Source organism: Erythrolamprus reginae, chromosome 4 (genome assembly GCF_031021105.1).
Source record: "Erythrolamprus reginae isolate rEryReg1 chromosome 4, rEryReg1.hap1, whole genome shotgun sequence".
Classification (NCBI taxonomy): domain Eukaryota; kingdom Metazoa; phylum Chordata; class Lepidosauria; order Squamata; family Dipsadidae; genus Erythrolamprus; species Erythrolamprus reginae.
Window position 1 is genome coordinate 18,234,565 of NC_091953.1, and position 16,440 is coordinate 18,251,004.

The 16,440-nt window shown below is 39.4% G+C and overlaps 1 protein-coding gene across 2 annotated transcripts in view; it reads left to right on the forward strand.

The window, feature by feature from the left end:
* The window catches only part of GRIA4 (glutamate ionotropic receptor AMPA type subunit 4), a 316,665-nt gene that overhangs the window by 239,821 nt on the left and 60,404 nt on the right, over positions 1-16,440 (forward strand). For both annotated transcript variants that reach the window (XM_070751668.1, XM_070751669.1), the window contains exon 9: positions 3,686-3,796. In XM_070751668.1, coding sequence (XP_070607769.1) covers positions 3,686-3,796 — 111 coding nt within the window. The remainder of the gene's footprint in view (positions 1-3,685; positions 3,797-16,440) is intronic.

A 16,440-nucleotide genomic window follows, 5' to 3' on the forward strand; every position in this document is an offset into this window, starting at 1 on the left:
CCGAGTCTTCGGAGAGGGGCGGCATACAAATCTAATAAATAATAATAATAATAATAATAATAATAATAATAATAATAATCAACTACAGCCAGTTGCTAAAATTAAAATATTCACATTCAGTTCTATAATCAGAAACAGACGGTATTTTGTAAATGAAGATGATACAGTAACTAGAATCTCAGTAGATTAAATATAACAAAGCGAGTCTATACTAAAAATGCATGGGTTGATCTGACTCCATCTCAAGCTTTTTTAAAAAAAAAAAAGTTATCACGGATCATTCTATTATATCAAGGGCTGTTGTTATACTTCTCACTTGGGTTTTGTTAATACTTCCATGTACAGATTTCTCTAATGAGTCCTTGAATTTGATGAAAGACACGGTGCAAAATATCTCTTGAGAACATTTCTGTTCTTCTGTTAAAACAAATAGAATATCTGTTTTCTCTTTCAACCACATTCCTTGGCAAGTTAGCAAGGCAGTTAAATGGGCTCTCCCACCTTCTCCTCCTCGCTGTTTTAACTGATAATTAGCCAGGGAGGAGCAATGGGATTTAAAATATTTTGTAAAAGGAACTTTTCCCACTCTGCTACACAGCTTAAACATTTTCTAATGGGATACAGTGTTTTTATTTATTTATTTATTATTTAGATTTGTATGCCGTCCCTCTCCGCAGACTCGGGGCGGCTCACAGCAAGATACAGCAAATCATGACAAATCCAAATAAATTTAAAATATTTAAAAAGATTTAAAAAGAACCCCATTTACTAACAAACACACACACAAACATACCATGCATAAATTGAACATGCCCGAGGGAGGTGTTTCAGTTCCCCCATGCCTGACGGCAAAGGTGGGTTTTAAGGAGTTTACGGAAGGCGGGGAGAGTAGGGGCAGTTCTAATCTCTGGGGGGAGTTGGTTCCAGAGAGTCGGGGCCACCACAGAGAAGGCTCTTCCACTGGGGCCCGCCAACCGACATTGTTTAGTTGATGGGACCCGGAGAAGGCCCACTGTGTGGGACCTAATCGGTCGCTGGGATTCGTGCGGCAGAAGGCGGTCTCGGAGATATTCTGGTCCAGTGCCATGAAGGGCTTTAAAGGTTATAACTTTAAAGTGTTCCCTCACTTTCCGCGGGGGATGCGTTCTGAGACTGCCCGCGAAAGTCGAATTTCCGCGAAGTAGAGATGCGGAAGTAAATACACTATTTTTGGCTATGAACAGTATCACAAGCCTTCCCTAACACTTTAAACCCCTAAATTGCAATTTCCCATTCCCTTAGCAACCATTTAGATTATTACTCACCATGTTTATTTATTACAGTTTATTTAAAAAAATATTTATTAAAGGCGGACGAATGTTTAGCGATGACATATGACATCATCGGGCGGGGAAAACTGGTATAAGGGGGAAAAACTGTGAAGTATTTTTTAATTAATATTTTTGAAAAAACGTGGTATAGACTTTTCATGAAGTTCGAACCCGTGAAAATCGAGGGAACACTGTATTAGGAATGTTTAATCTTCAGGAATGTTACCACACCAGCCCATGGGGCAGACTCTTGGGCATCAGCCTCCTGGGCAGCAACAGCTCTAGTTTCCTGGACAGCCACTCATGCACCAAGCTCCTGGGCAGCAGTGGCCAACCTAGATGGCACCACAGCCACAATTGGAAGGTCAAATGCTAATTATTGCTGGTCCCCGGGTACCTGTTTCTCAACCAAGGCTGCAGCAGGTTCCTGCCCCCAGCATCATGGAGGATGACATCCTCAGAGACCTCATCTGGGGACATAAGAGAACACTCCTCCAATCTTTGTAAACTGGGAAGACGCTTCCTTTCCAGAGAATATTCTCCCCCCTCCCCTCATTTGTATTTTTTGTCCCTCTCTCTTAAGAAATACAGTGATCCCTCGATTTTTGTGATCTCGTTCTTCGCGAAACGCTATATCGCGATTTTTCCAACCCGATGACGTCACTCTCTTCCTTCCTTTCTCATCTTTCTTTCTCTCTCTCTTTCTCTATCTTGCTTCTTCCTCTCTCACACTCTCTTCCTCTCTCTCTCATCTCTTTCTTTCCTTCTCTCTCTTTCTCTATCTCTCCCCCTCTTGCTGGCGGGTGGCGGGCGGGCGAGCGGGGGCATCAGCGAGGAAGACCCAGGGAAGGTTCCTTCGGCCGCCCAGCAGCTGATCTGTTCGGCAGCGCAGCAGCAGCGAGGAGCCGAATCGGGCTTTCCCCTTTGCGTGGGCGGCGGGGAAATCCCGATCTTTGTCTGCTCGCTGCTGCTGCGCTGCCGAGCAGATCAGCTGCTGGGCGGCCGAAGGAACCTTCCCTGGGTCTTCCCCGTCGCCCATGCAAACTCCACCATCTGCGCATGCGCGGCCATGAAAAAGGGCGCGCATGCGCAGATGGTGTTTTTACTTCCGCAACCCTACATCGCGAAAAATCGATTATCGCGAGGGGTCTTGGAACGGAACCCTCGCAATAATCGAGGGATCACTGTATTACACTTCTGTGAGTCTTCTGAGAGGGGCAGCATACAAGTCTAATAAATAATAATAATAGGTCTGCATCAGGTGGGGGTACCACTTACTAGCCGCTACCGCTATGTTCTTTGGGACTGTCGTGCGCACGCACGTGTCCGGCGGGTTTGCGCGTGTCTGTCGGTGCAAGATTTGGCTTCTGCACATGCGCATGAGATTTTGCTGATTTTCGGCAATTTCTTTGATTCTGCACTTTTGCAAAGCAAAAAGACTGCCAAAAATTGCTGAAACCTTGCACACGAGAGCGTCCTAGCACAGGATTACTCTTGCTGCACATGTGCAGAAACCAAATCTTGCACCGACAGACATACGCAAACCCGCCGGACATGTGCGTGCCCACCCAGAAAAATATAAGCATGAACACTTACGGAAAGAAAAGAAAAAAGAGAAAAGATACCTGATGGACACTTTTATGGAATCCTGGATTCTTTTCATGGTTACTGGAGAAATAATCATCTGTTAAATAAACGATTTAGAATGGCCTTACCATTATTTATTTCTATCTTATTGCGAGGAAAGGGTGGCATCTCTGAGCACATCAGAGGGAATGGAGCTCTCTTGGTCCTACAGATTAATGACATTTTGTAGATATTCAAGGAAACAAAAGTACACAGGAGAGAAAACTCTGTGTCTAACAGTAATGGATCATTAGAGACAGGAAACAAGAAAAACCCAGGTAGATATTGGAGCCCTCATGCAAAATAATACTGTATCAAAAGTCAATTATGTTTATCCCCTGAAACCATAAGCAAAAGAATGCAGTGGCTTAAACTGCATATAATATATCTTAGTTCCCACAGTGATAGCAAATAAAAGTTCTATTTCAGATTTATGGATTCTAATGTATACCTGGCTAGATTGGAGAGAGAGGGAGAGAGAGAAGGGGGGATAGGGGAAGAGAGGGGCAGAAGGTGGCAGGTCATCCAGGTATAAATTAGAATTTGAGAATCACACCTTGCAGAAAGAATAACTCGTCAAGTTCAGTTGGGGCAAAAGACAATCAGGAGATAAAATATTTGTCAACTGGCCAGGGTTGTGGAGAGCTGATTATGTCAGTGCCAATGTTTAAACTACATTTGAACTAAATATCATGGTTGACTTCATCAGCAGTGAATAGAAAGTTAGCTTCTGCATTGGTTTATTACAGATTGGATACTGGAATGACATGGATAAATTGGTCTTGATTCAACATGAGCCTACAATGGGCAATGACACAGCTGCCCTTGAGAACAGAACAGTGATTGTAACTACAATTATGGTAAGTTTATTTTTCTACTGTTTGAGGGAAGCCAAGTCTTTACCTCATTATCCACTAAATGCTCGCTTTGGTAGAATTCAGGAAGTAATGTTTAGGATTCAATCTATTTCAAATGACTATAGAACTTTTTTCACATAATTTAGACTGCTTTGCAGATTACATTTTAAAACATTATATTCAGTCTTTCAGTTAATCTCTTGTATACTACAAACAAGAATTAAAAGTTATGAAAAAAGGGGGAAACCCTTTTATTTTCTATAACTGTACACTCATTCCTTCTTGCAATGTTGTTTTTATTGTTGACACTGTTTTTAAGGGAAACTTTATGCCTTGTAAAAAAAATGAACAAGAATTCATAAAAATGCATACTTCCTGATTTCTGTAAACAAATACCTTTAGTAATTATGTCCTTTTAGTGTCACCCATTTTAATGGGTATAACATTGAAAAGCACAGATTCTCACAATTTCTACTATTTTCTATTGTAAATAGATTACTAAACAAAATTCAGCAACTACAACTTAGCCAAATTTCTTTATTTTGTTCATTTATTTTATAGGTTGACATATCTTTCCAATAATGTCCTACACTGAGCAGACTTCATGGCTCCAAATATTAAAGAGATTAATAATTAAGAATACAATAATAGCGTAGTATAAATTACCCAGATGTCAATGAACAGTTGTAATCTATACATGCATTTACTGTTCAGGAAGGATAAATACAAACCCAAAAGTTTATGGACCACCAGATTGTCAGCATTTACAAATTGTTATTCAGGGCCCATCTATGTGAGGAGAATACCATTTAATAGAATGGAATGATGATTAAAAACATCTAGCTGTAGGATCAGGGGTGGTATTCACTTACCTTCCCTACTGGTTCGCAAATGTGAGTATGCGTGCGCCACCTCTTCACATGTTCCCTGCCTCAAAAATATGGCTAAATAAGACACATTATGTCCAGCTTGGTAGGTGTAGGGGGCCCACCCACCTGCAATCTATTATTATTATTATTATTATTATTATTATTATTATTATTATTATTTAGATTTGTATGCTATCTTTCTCCGAAGACTCGGGGCAGCTCACAAAACACAACATAATGCATACAACAAATCTAATTAATTAAAAACTACAAGCTAAAATCCCAATATATTAAAATCAGTCAACCAATGCTACCAGTTTGCCCAAACCAGTCCAAACTGGCAGAATACCGCCTCTGCCTAGCATTTCCTAAAGATCAGTCCCAAAGAGACCTTATTCTTCCAGGACTCAAGGAATGGACTGAGACTATTGGGAGAAGGTAGTCCCAGAGATATCCACATGTTGAATCATACACATATTTTTGGTTGACTGACAGCATCTTGAATTACCCTGAGAAATAAACTAATAACTAGTACTGCTTTCAAAACAGACATGGGCAAAATGCCTGACATCCGGGATAGTCCAAAACTGTATTCTAGGCCAACTGAAATTCCCAGGTGCTTTTTAAAGTTCATTGCAGTAAACAAATAGAAGGCAAAAAAGGCATAAATGACCATGAACAAACCTCCCAGCCTAGGAAAGATCATAATTAGTGCACAAGATGAAATTGTGCAAAATTTCTCTTAGCCATAACTGCCCGCCTGCTCTTCAAACAGAGTCCTAGATTAAGAGCCTTAAGAAGTTGAGCAATGACTTCTTGAGGGATAACACCTCACCATCAGCCCTGTCTTGCAAAATGAACTCACCACTGTCCATACTCAGCTTTTTTGTCACCTCCACAAAAAGGTTGATCAAGGAAGGAAGGCAGAAGCATCAGTCAAGTCCATAGCAACTAGAAAGTCATCTGATCCTAACAAAAATAGTTAATTTTCCCCACCTTCAAATAACCTTGCAATTGCACTAGTATTTAACCCACCCACCCAAAAAAACATATTTAACTTGTGGCCTCCTGCATGAGTTTGGTCCTCTGACCTTGCATGAACTTATAGTTTCCATAGAGGCTATAAATTCATGAGTTTCAGAGTCCGTTTGGAGTGAGCGGCATATAAATACAATAAATAAATAAAATGAGTTGTCTCTACTCCTGACCCCAAAAATGCTAATCAAAGGTTGCAGCTAAAGTTTCCTAAAGCTCAACTGAGGAAGCTGAGATAAGGTTCAACAACTTGGACAGGGATGCCACTATAAAGTAAGGGAAGCAGTATAACAACAATTCCCAGCTTATGGTAAGATATCCATTTCAAAAACAAGGAGGCATATCCAATTATCTGCATAACAATGGCTTTAATCATCAGCAACTCGTATAAGTGTTTCAGTAATACAAGCCAGGTATTCAGTCTCATCCACACTAATACCAATTATGAGAAGAGATGTCTAAAATATCAAACAACAGCAGCAGCTGGAACCTAAGCTTTCAAGGATATGATAAAACTATGGGAGAGGTAACAGAAGTAAGGATGGATCTCAGTTGCTCACTCCTTTTTCCTTGGAGAATTCCCACCCCTTTACCTCCATTATGTTCCTCTCTACTTACCAATACTTTAATTTCTACCATTTCTCCTTCATTCCCTTTTACTCTCAATACTCTCTACCTCCTGAATGTGCCAGGGACAACCGTCCTTTACCATCCTTTCTCCTCTTCCATTTCCACTTCTATTTTTATGTAACTGCTCTTCCGATATCACAGATCACTTCTTCCAAATTATCCCAACCCATCAGGGAGTGTACTTGACCAAAAAAGAGAGAGAGAGAGAGTGATTCATCAAAACTACTAATGAGCTTTCAATAAACTTCCATTTCCATCCCAACTCTAATTGCATTCAGCTGCCCAACTCCTACACTCCAAGACTTTAGCTCTTGAAAATGATAAGAAGGCATTATCAGCATTGTCTCCTAAGTTCTAACTTAAGAAAATCCTTTACTTTCACTCAAAAGCTTGACCTTCCACCTCCTGGTCTCAAGTCTACTGCATCTTTTCTTCTTTTCTACTTCCATACATTTTTTTAATTCTCCCACTTTTCTCAGTGCTTCCTAAATTGGCTGGAAGATGCTGAAGCACTCCATATCGAATTACCAGAACCAGTTCTCCAATATATACTACCTTCTCCCATAGAGAGAAGTTATGCAGGTATTTTTTTTCAGATGTTTAATTCTTTTGAGGACTCTGACCACCACAGAGCAATTGCTCCAGTAGATATATCATGCCCATACCAGTCATTGGACTCAGTAAATAATTTCAGTCCAAGAAACTGGCTCCTATTGTCTACACCATGGATGTCGAACAGGATTTGTTTGACAGCTGGATCAGCATTGTTGTTATCTGCAAGCCAGGGGAAAGATGGGACGGACGCTTCCTGCAGCACCCTTCTGGCCAAAATGGGTCATGGGGGAGAGCAAGGGCCCTCTATGCCTTGTTTTGGCTGCCGGGGGCACTGCTGGCTGGTCCTTTGCTATTTTCAGGCTGGCCGCAGGGACCAGATTTAACACCCCACAGGCCTTTAGTTTGACACCCCTGGTCTACGCTGATTAATGGAGGCATTACAGCCTGAACTCCACCAAACCCTCTGCTGTTACTGGGCCATTAAATCCTTATTCCCACAAAGCAGCAGTGGCGTATACTAGTAGAGAGGATCTGTTATAGTTCTATTATGATATAAGCACTAGTACCACTTCCCCAGTCACAAGCACTGTGTTCTCCATCCCCCTTCCACAATATCTGGTCCGCAATTTCATTTATCCTATCAAACCTACTCTACTCTTACTCTCTCTAACAGTCTCCTATAACTTTCCTTGTTTGCAACTTTCTAACGTCCTTCCTACCTAAGCGCTGTTCCTCCTACATTGCCTTCTGGGATGGTGGGAAAGTATTTTCAATGCAGTTAATTTCAATGCATAGAACAAACTGTGTTTCATTCTTTTATAGCCCAATTGAACTGTAAAAAGATTTAAATTTTGGTTGATCGTAGTTATTACTACTGCTGCTGTTGTTGTTACGTAGTATTATTTATTAAATAAACCTCTGAAAGAATTTTCATGAAATAAGCGACATGTATTCATTTTCTTAATTCAGTTTTCATTACAATAGAGCTATAAAACTTCAAATGTTTTCTTTTTAATTGAGCAAAATAGCTAACACCTTTCTTTTCTTGAAGTCAGTAGCACCTTTTAATCTGATGAGTGTTGAGGGAGACCATTAAAGAATAATCTTAATCTGATTAATTTATTAATTCTCCACTTAATGCACTGTGCTTTTTGTAGATCACATTTAACTTTTTTTTAACCAAACATTCCAGATTACATTTATTTTAAATAATACAAAATGTTTCATGTTGTATTGTTACATTGTTTGTATGAAATATAGTTGTATAATTTAGTATAGAGATTCCTTTTCACAATTTACCTGTTAAGGATGATTGTCCTTGGATTTAAAAGGACCAAAGGTTCTGTAGGGAAATTCTAAATGTAAACCGAATGGTCTCGTTGTTCTTTGCATGGGATTTATTTTTTTAAAAAAATGTCTCTTTCCTCTGAAAAAAAAAAGTCACAGTAATGGAAAAATCATGCTTCAGTTCAGTCCTCCTCTTTTCAGCCACTGATGAAGAACCCTATTTTAAGAAATTGACCAAGGAAGAAAAGAGTTTCAAGATGCACATGTGAACATTCCTAACATAAGATCCAGTATAGTAGCACTGAGCTGTATTTTTCCATATGGATTTCTGAGCCACTGACTGGATGACCAGGCACTGAAGCATCAAGCAAAATAATGTTTTTGTTTTGTTCATTTGTTTTGCTTTGTTTTGTTTTGTTTTGTTTTGCTTTGCTTTTTTTTTTTACAAAAAAAGGCTCTGTGACTTTGAAATGTTTGAAACGCCTGCATTCAGTCTTCAACTGGGCCAAGGTGTGAAGAAAATGATGGGAGATTTCAAAGCAGTCTCAGTTGAAATTTTCCACTCATTGCAGTCTTTTGAACTGAAGCTATCATCTGTGTACTGTGTTAATTATTGTCAAATGCTTCCAAATTTAGGGCAACTAAATGATGCTTAGAAAAAGAGAGAGAGAAAGAAAAGTGGTATGCAGGATGCTACAGAAGCCGCTTAAAATGTCTTTGTCTTGCTTGCATGTATTATTTTCATGCCCATTATAAACGTTATCTCTGGGAAAAGAACTTAGACAGTCTTCACTTATTCCAAACTAAGCATCTGAATAACTTTTATGTAGCATGCCATGATTTCTTAAAGTATTACGCTTTTAAGCATAAAAAGCAAAGAGAAAATGTTTTGTTGAATGTTCCACTGTTAAAGTGCAGTTTTCTTCTGTAACAGTACTTATTTTGTACTAAGTCATTTATGTGGAGTTGTGTGGTGTATCTAAAGTGCTTACCATTGTCCTGCAACAAGTAAAGATAATGAAATATATATATAACTTAGGTTAGAAATGCAAGTTCTTGCTCAATTCCAAAATGACTCAGATCTTGCTCATGGTTTTCTAGTGAATCTCAATTCCTGTTATTCTTAAAAGGCTCTACAAGCCAAATGGAAATTATTTATTTAGGAAATTTATTTGACCCACCTGAAACCTGCTGGATCCTAAACAGCTTCCAGAGCATAAGTATTAAAAACACTACACGTAAACACAAGTAAAAATAAAAATGGTGACTAAAAATATAAAGCTAAAAAAATATACAGAAAAAATGACATTACTAACTATCAATCTCCAAATACCCCCTAGAACAGTGTGCCATGAGACATGGTCAGGAGTGCCATGGGGAAATTAAACATGGGTCCCCAAACTAAACCCGCATGCTGGATATGGCCCTTGGAGGCCATTTATCCGGCCCGCCACCAGCCGCCTCCATCCGAACATAAACATTCCACTCACAATTCCTCCAGCTATCAGCGACAGGAAGAGTGGAGGCTCAGGGAACGCTCACTGACCAATCACCTTCTAGGATTCATCCTGACCACTAGCGATGAACCAATAGCAGGCCACCTCTCATCCACACCCAGGAAGGCCCCCGCTCGGGTTATCATTCATTTGTCATTGTGTGGCCACGGCGAGTAGATGAAGCTGCTACTCCTCCCCTTGGTCCCGATTTCGGGTGTCATTTTGTGACATTTGGGCTGGTGGTGTGCCCCAGGACTTTGTAAATGTAAAAAATGTGCCACAGCTCAGAAAAGGTTGAATATCACTGCTCTAGAACACATATTTACCTACTTCTGAAAGGAAATAAGGGTAGAGACCATGCGTCCTTCAAAGGTCAAGCTCCTCCAGAAAGGAAAAGCAGCTACAAAGACTGCATGATGTTAGCCCTCCTGGTAGGTGAGAATCTACAGTAGGTAGGACATGTAAAAAAATATTGGGAAATGTCCGTTCTTGAGATACCCAGGTTTCACACTATGTAGAGATAAATTAAATTTAAGTTAAATTAAACAGCACCTTAAGTTACTTTCAAAAACCCAATACTATTGATTTGAACTCTAGAAGCCTGTGCTATTTGGGTATGACATGGCTACTCTATGAGTAGGCATTTCTAGATCAGCTGAAATTTCAAATTCCAAGCGTAGTGCATTGCAAAGCAAATGGCAATAATGCAATCAGAGTCCTCTAGTAGTAGAGTAGCATATAAGTCCAACAAATGAATGAATGAATGAATGAATGAATGAATGAATGAATGAATGAATGAATGATTGAAGCCACGAATGAGCATCTTCAATGACACCTGTTCCAGGGACGGCCTCAGCTGGTGTGCCAGCTGAAACTGTCCAAAAGCCCCCCTGACTATATCCTCCACATGCTCTTCAAAAAAGAACCTTAAGTGCAGAAGAACCTCCATTAATATGCAAATAATTCTCTTTTAGGATCTTTGTAGTAGGATGGAGGAAAATTTAAAAATCCAAGACCATTGCCTAATCCAAGGCCAGTTGTTTTGTAGATGTACATTGCATTTTGAGAAAGAAAATACCTTTCACCAACTCTTCCTGGTCACTTCAATGATATTTATGCAGCCTTTGTTACAGCCTCCATTACCATATAGAGCCTTGGTGGTGCAGTGGTTAGAGTGCAGTACTGCAAGCTATTTCTGCTGATCACTGGCTGCCAGTAGATTGGCAGATCAAATCTCAGTAGGCTCAGGGTTGACTCAGCCTTTCATCCTTCCAAGTTGTAAAATGAGGACTCAGATTGTTGAGGGCAATATGCTTACTCTCTGTAAATCACTATAAAGCACTGTGAAGCAGCATATAAATCTAAATACTCTTGCTATTTTAATACTTTCAGTGACATTCTGGCGAGCCAGTGCCAGTAAGCATAATACCAGGAGATTCTGGAATACAGTGTTCCCTCAATTTTCACGGGGGATGCGTTCCGAGCCCGCCCGCGAAAGTTGAATTTCCGCGAAGTAGCGATGCAGAAGTAAATACACTATTTTTGGCTATGAACAGTATCACGACCCTTCCCTTAACACTTTAAGTCCCTAAATTACAATTTCCCATTCCCTTAGCAACCATTTAGATGATTACTCACCATGTTTATTTATTAAAGTTTGTTAAAAAAATATTTATTAAAGGCGGACGAAAGTTTGGCAATGACATATAACGTCATCGGGTGGGAAAAACCGTGGTATAGAGGGGGAAAACGTGAAGTATTTTTTAATTAATATCTTTGAAAAACCGTGGTATAGACTTTTCGCAAAGTTCGAACCCGCGAAAATCGAGGGAACACTGTACTACAGTTACTACAGGAAAATGCGAAAACAAAATTTAGCATTTTAGACATCTCTATTGCAGCCAAAAAGAAAATTATATCCCTATAATACAGGAGACTATATTTTGTCCCTAATTTATTTATTTATTAAACTTACCCACTGCCCATCTTGCCTAAAGGCTGCAAAAGCAACGTACAACCAATAAAAGCAACAATATAAAATGTTAAAACAATAAATAATAACACTAAATTTGATTTTAAAAATAAATAAGGGAAGAAAAGGCATCAGATGCACAGAGGGAAGAAGTGAGGTCTTATCTTAGCCCATTATCCCCTCCCAAGTGAAATGCCTCTATCAGGGCTACAGGCCAATTGGCAGAGTCTTCAGAACATTTTTTAAAAGGCAAAAGTGGTGAAATTCATTTTTTTTTACTACTGGTTCTGTGGGCGTGGCTTGGTGGGCGTGGCAGGGAAAGGATACTGCAAAATCTCCATTCCATCCCCACTCTCGGACCAGTCAGAGGTGATATGTGTCAGTTCCCTAAACCAGTGTTTTTCAACCAGTGTGCCGCGGCACACTAGTGTGCCGTGAGACATGGTCAGGTGTGCCGCGAAGCTCAGAGAGAGAGAGAAAACAAGAGAGAGAGAAAGAAAGACAGAAAGAGAGAGGGAAAGAAAGAGAGAGAGAGAGAAAGAAAGACAGAAAGAAAACAAGAGAGAGAGAGAGAGAAAGAGAGAGAGAAAGAAAGCAAGAGAAAGAGAGAAAGAAAGAGAGAGAGAGAGAGAGAAAGCAAGAGAGAGAAAAAGAAAACAAAAGAGAGAGAGAAATAAAGTAAGCGAGAGAAGGGGAAGCTGTTTTCATCCTCCCCTTACATTGAATTATGGATATGGGCACTTGTACATGTGTGATAGCACGTGTGCATACTCTTTTTTTAAAAAAATTATTTATTTGGGGTTTTTTTACAAATGGATGCTTGGCTGCATAGCTAGAGGTATAACAAGCAGGAAGAGGGAGATTATAACAAGCAGGAAGAGGGAGATTGTGATCCCCTTATATAGAGCGCTGGTGAGACCACATTTGGAATACTGTGTTCAGTTCTGGAGACCTCAGCTGCAAAAAGATATTGACAAAATTGAACAGGTCCAAAGACGGGCTACAAGAATGGTGGAAGGTCTTAAGCATAAAACTTACCAGGAAAGATTTAATGAACTCAATCTGTATAGTCTGGAGGACAGAAGGAAAAGGGGGGACATGATAGAAACATTTAAATATATTAAAGGGTTAAATAAGGTCCAGGAGGGAAGTGTTTTTAATAGGAAAGTGAACACAAGAACAAGGGGACACAATCTGAAGTTAGTTGGGGGAAAGATCAAAAGCAACATGAGAAAATATTATTTTACTGAAAAAGTAGTAGGTCCTTGGAACAAACTTCCAGCAGACGTGGTAGATAAATCCACAGTAACTGAATTTAAACATGCCTGGGATAAACATATATCCATCCTAAGATAAAATACAGAAAATAGTATAAGGGCAGACTAGATGGACCATGAGGTCTTTTTCTGCCGTCAGACTTCTATGTTTCTATGTTTCTATATAACATACAAGAAAAAAGAAAAAAACATACATAAAGACATACACATACAACATTTGGGAAATAAAAGTTTCCCCACTTTTTGGATGTTTGATCAGAGAATTTTACTTCTTTTACATATTATTAATTTTCCAATTCTTTTATTCGACATGTTGCTTTGCGTAGATTTTTATTTATTTATTTATTGCTCTTTTCATTAGCCAATCATAGAATTTTGCCCATATTTATAGTAATCTGATACTTCTTTTCCCTCTAATCTTTTAGATAACCTGTCCATCTCCGCACAGTCTAGTATCTTTTTAATTATTATATTTTCTTCCGGTACTTTGTCTATTTTCCACTGTTGGGCATATACTATTCTGGCAGCTGTTAGTATATGTATAACTAGGTATCTTACCTCTTTTTCTATTTTTTTATTAAAAATACCCAATAAATATAATTCTGGTTTTTTTCAATTTCTTCATTTTCTATTTCTTTTAACCAATTTGTTATTTTATCCCACATGTACATACTCTTTCAGCACCCAAAAAGAAACAGGTTCACCATCACTGTACTTTGCTTCATACATCAAGAATCTCTTTCACAAGAGAAAGACTGGAAGTTCTTTTTTATATATAATATGATGAAACACTATAGTTATAAACATCTTAGTATTACAGAGAGTGAATGCATTTTTTAAAATGATCAAATTTAACGCTGTACACAGTGGGCACTGAGAGTGAAGCTTAGGATAGAATGATAAACTGGAACATTTATAAGAAAACATTTGCCCCATGGCAACAGATCTGTCTATTCATCTTTAAATCTTTATGTTGCAGACACAGATGTTTGAACATCTCCTAACAGTTGAAAAAAAAGTAACCAGTGTTACAATAAAAAAGAGGAAAAGAAGGCTATCAGTAAAAATAAGTGGTGGTGTGAAAATACACTCTTGCTATATTTTCACTACACTATTAAAAATCTACTCCAGTCTATGCCGTTTTATTTTTCCCCCCACCTTCCAATAGAAAAGCTATTCAGAATGTCTGTTGAAAAATAATCAAATCCCTGGATCAAAAGTAGCACAGTATAAACATATCAAATAGCTAAGGCTTACACCCATCTCCTAAACCCAGGCGTTTCAGTATCCAAAGGGAATAATAATATCCCCAAGTGATAATATCCAAGTGATATTACTCGTTTTATTTTAAATTCATGTTGAAATTGGTATATTACGGTGCAATTTAAATTCAGTGAGCTTACCTATTAAAGGGGAGCCACTGTGCAAAATTATTCTTCATCGTGAAATATGCAGTGAGCTCTGCTTTTATCATATATATTGGAAAGAGCCAGCTGGGTTAGAAAGATTCAAGCTCCATCAGTTTATTTATTGATTTAATCAATTGATATAGCCACCCACCTCATGAAACTCGGTTTACAATAACATAGATAAAAAAGGCATAGGATGTAAGAAAAGGAAAGGAAAAACACCCAGCAGTCAGGAATCGTAAAAAGATCATTAATGCAACTAGGATATGCTTCTTCTCACACTGGGGGCTCCCGGCTTGAGCCAAAAAGCCACATTTTTGAGCCAAAAAGCCACAGAAGGTCAATAGGGCTGAGGCTAACCTAACTCTGGAGCAGGGGTGACATTCAAATTTTTCACCAACCAGTTCTGTGGGCGTAGCTTGGTGAGGGGTCATGTGACAGTGAACGTGGCCAACTGGATGACACTCGCGGCAAGGGGGCGCGGCACCACTCCACACCAAGTCATGCCCACAGATCCGACAGAAAAGTTTGGGCCAAGTCTTCTAGCATTCAACCTGGCTGCTCCTCGCCTCCTTCATGTTTGCTCTCTGTGTATGAGCCCAAGAAGGAGGAGAGAAGGAGTGAGTACTCCTAGGGAGGGGCCAGTCAGTGGCGCTATTTACCAGTTTTCCGAACTGCACATAATCACCGCTCTATTGGTTGGAAACATGCAATAGAGCCATTCATCCTGCAGTGGATAGACAATGGCTAAAGTGATGATGAATCAATAGAAGTTGAACGATGAAAAATTAGAAGGAGTCTAGTTCTACATTTTCAGACTAACAAATTATATTAGTTTAGTTTAGTTTAGTTTAATTGGATTTGTATGCTGTTTATCCAATTAATATACTAAAAAGATCTTTAAAAATTCTAACTTTGAAACATTCATTTACATTCATTCAATAAATCACACTAAAGACATTTGTTGATCAGGGGGAAGATCTAATGTCCCCAGGCCTGGCAGCAAAGATGTGTTTTTAAACTCTTTCGGAAGGTAAGGAGGGTGGGGGCAGTGCGAATCTCCGGGGGAGGGAGCTGATTCCAGAGGGCTGGGCCCCCCAAAGAGAAGGCTCTTCCCCTAGGCCCCGCCAGCCGACATTGTTTGGTCAACGGGACCCTGAGGAGACCAACTCTGTGGGACTTCATCAGACGCTGGGATTCGTGCGGCAGAAGGTGGTCTCGGAGATAATCTGGTCCTATTTATTTATTTATTTATTTATTTATTTATTTATTTATTAGATTTGTATGCCGCCCCTCTCCGAAGACTCGGGGCGGCTCACAACAGCAATAAAAACAATATAGCAGTGGAACAAATCTAATATTAAAAAACATATAAAACCCTATCATTATTTAAAAAACCAAACAGCACATTCATACCAAACATAAAACAAAGTATAAAAAAGCCTGGGGAAAAGGTGTCTCAATTCCCCCATGCCTGGCGGTATGAGTCTTGAGTAGTTTACGAAAGACAGGAAGGGTGGGGGCAGGTAGGGCTTTATAGGTCATAACCAACCCTTTGAATTGTGCCCAGAAACCGATCGGCAGCCAATGCAGTCCACGGAGTGATGATGAAATATGGGCATGCCTTGGAAGGCCCATAACCGCTCTCGCTGCTGCATTTTGGATGATTTGAAGTTTTCGAACACTCTTCAAAGATAGCCCCATCTAGAGAGCATTGCAGTAGTCGAACCTCGAGGTGATGAGGGCATGAGTGACCGTGAGCAAAGATTCCCTGTCCAAATCTTGTGAGTGTTTAGCATGGATGAGGAAAGGAAAATGGTCATTCAGATACGGGTTATATGTGAGACAGATTAGGAATACCTGACAATTAACAATTCTAATATAACCAACCCTTTGCATTTGCTAAGATCTTCTGAGACAGTCAAAGACCCTTTAACCTTTGTGAGATCTATGGTCTCTTGCTCTATAGTGCTGATGTAGTTGTTCCCAAACAGCTACTTTGACATTGGAAACTTCCTATGTGCCAGGAAGTTAAACTTTCTGAGAAACTGCTCATTTACCACATAGATTGTACCTTATTAATAATGTGTGCCTTGAGCTATGCTTGGTAGGTAAAC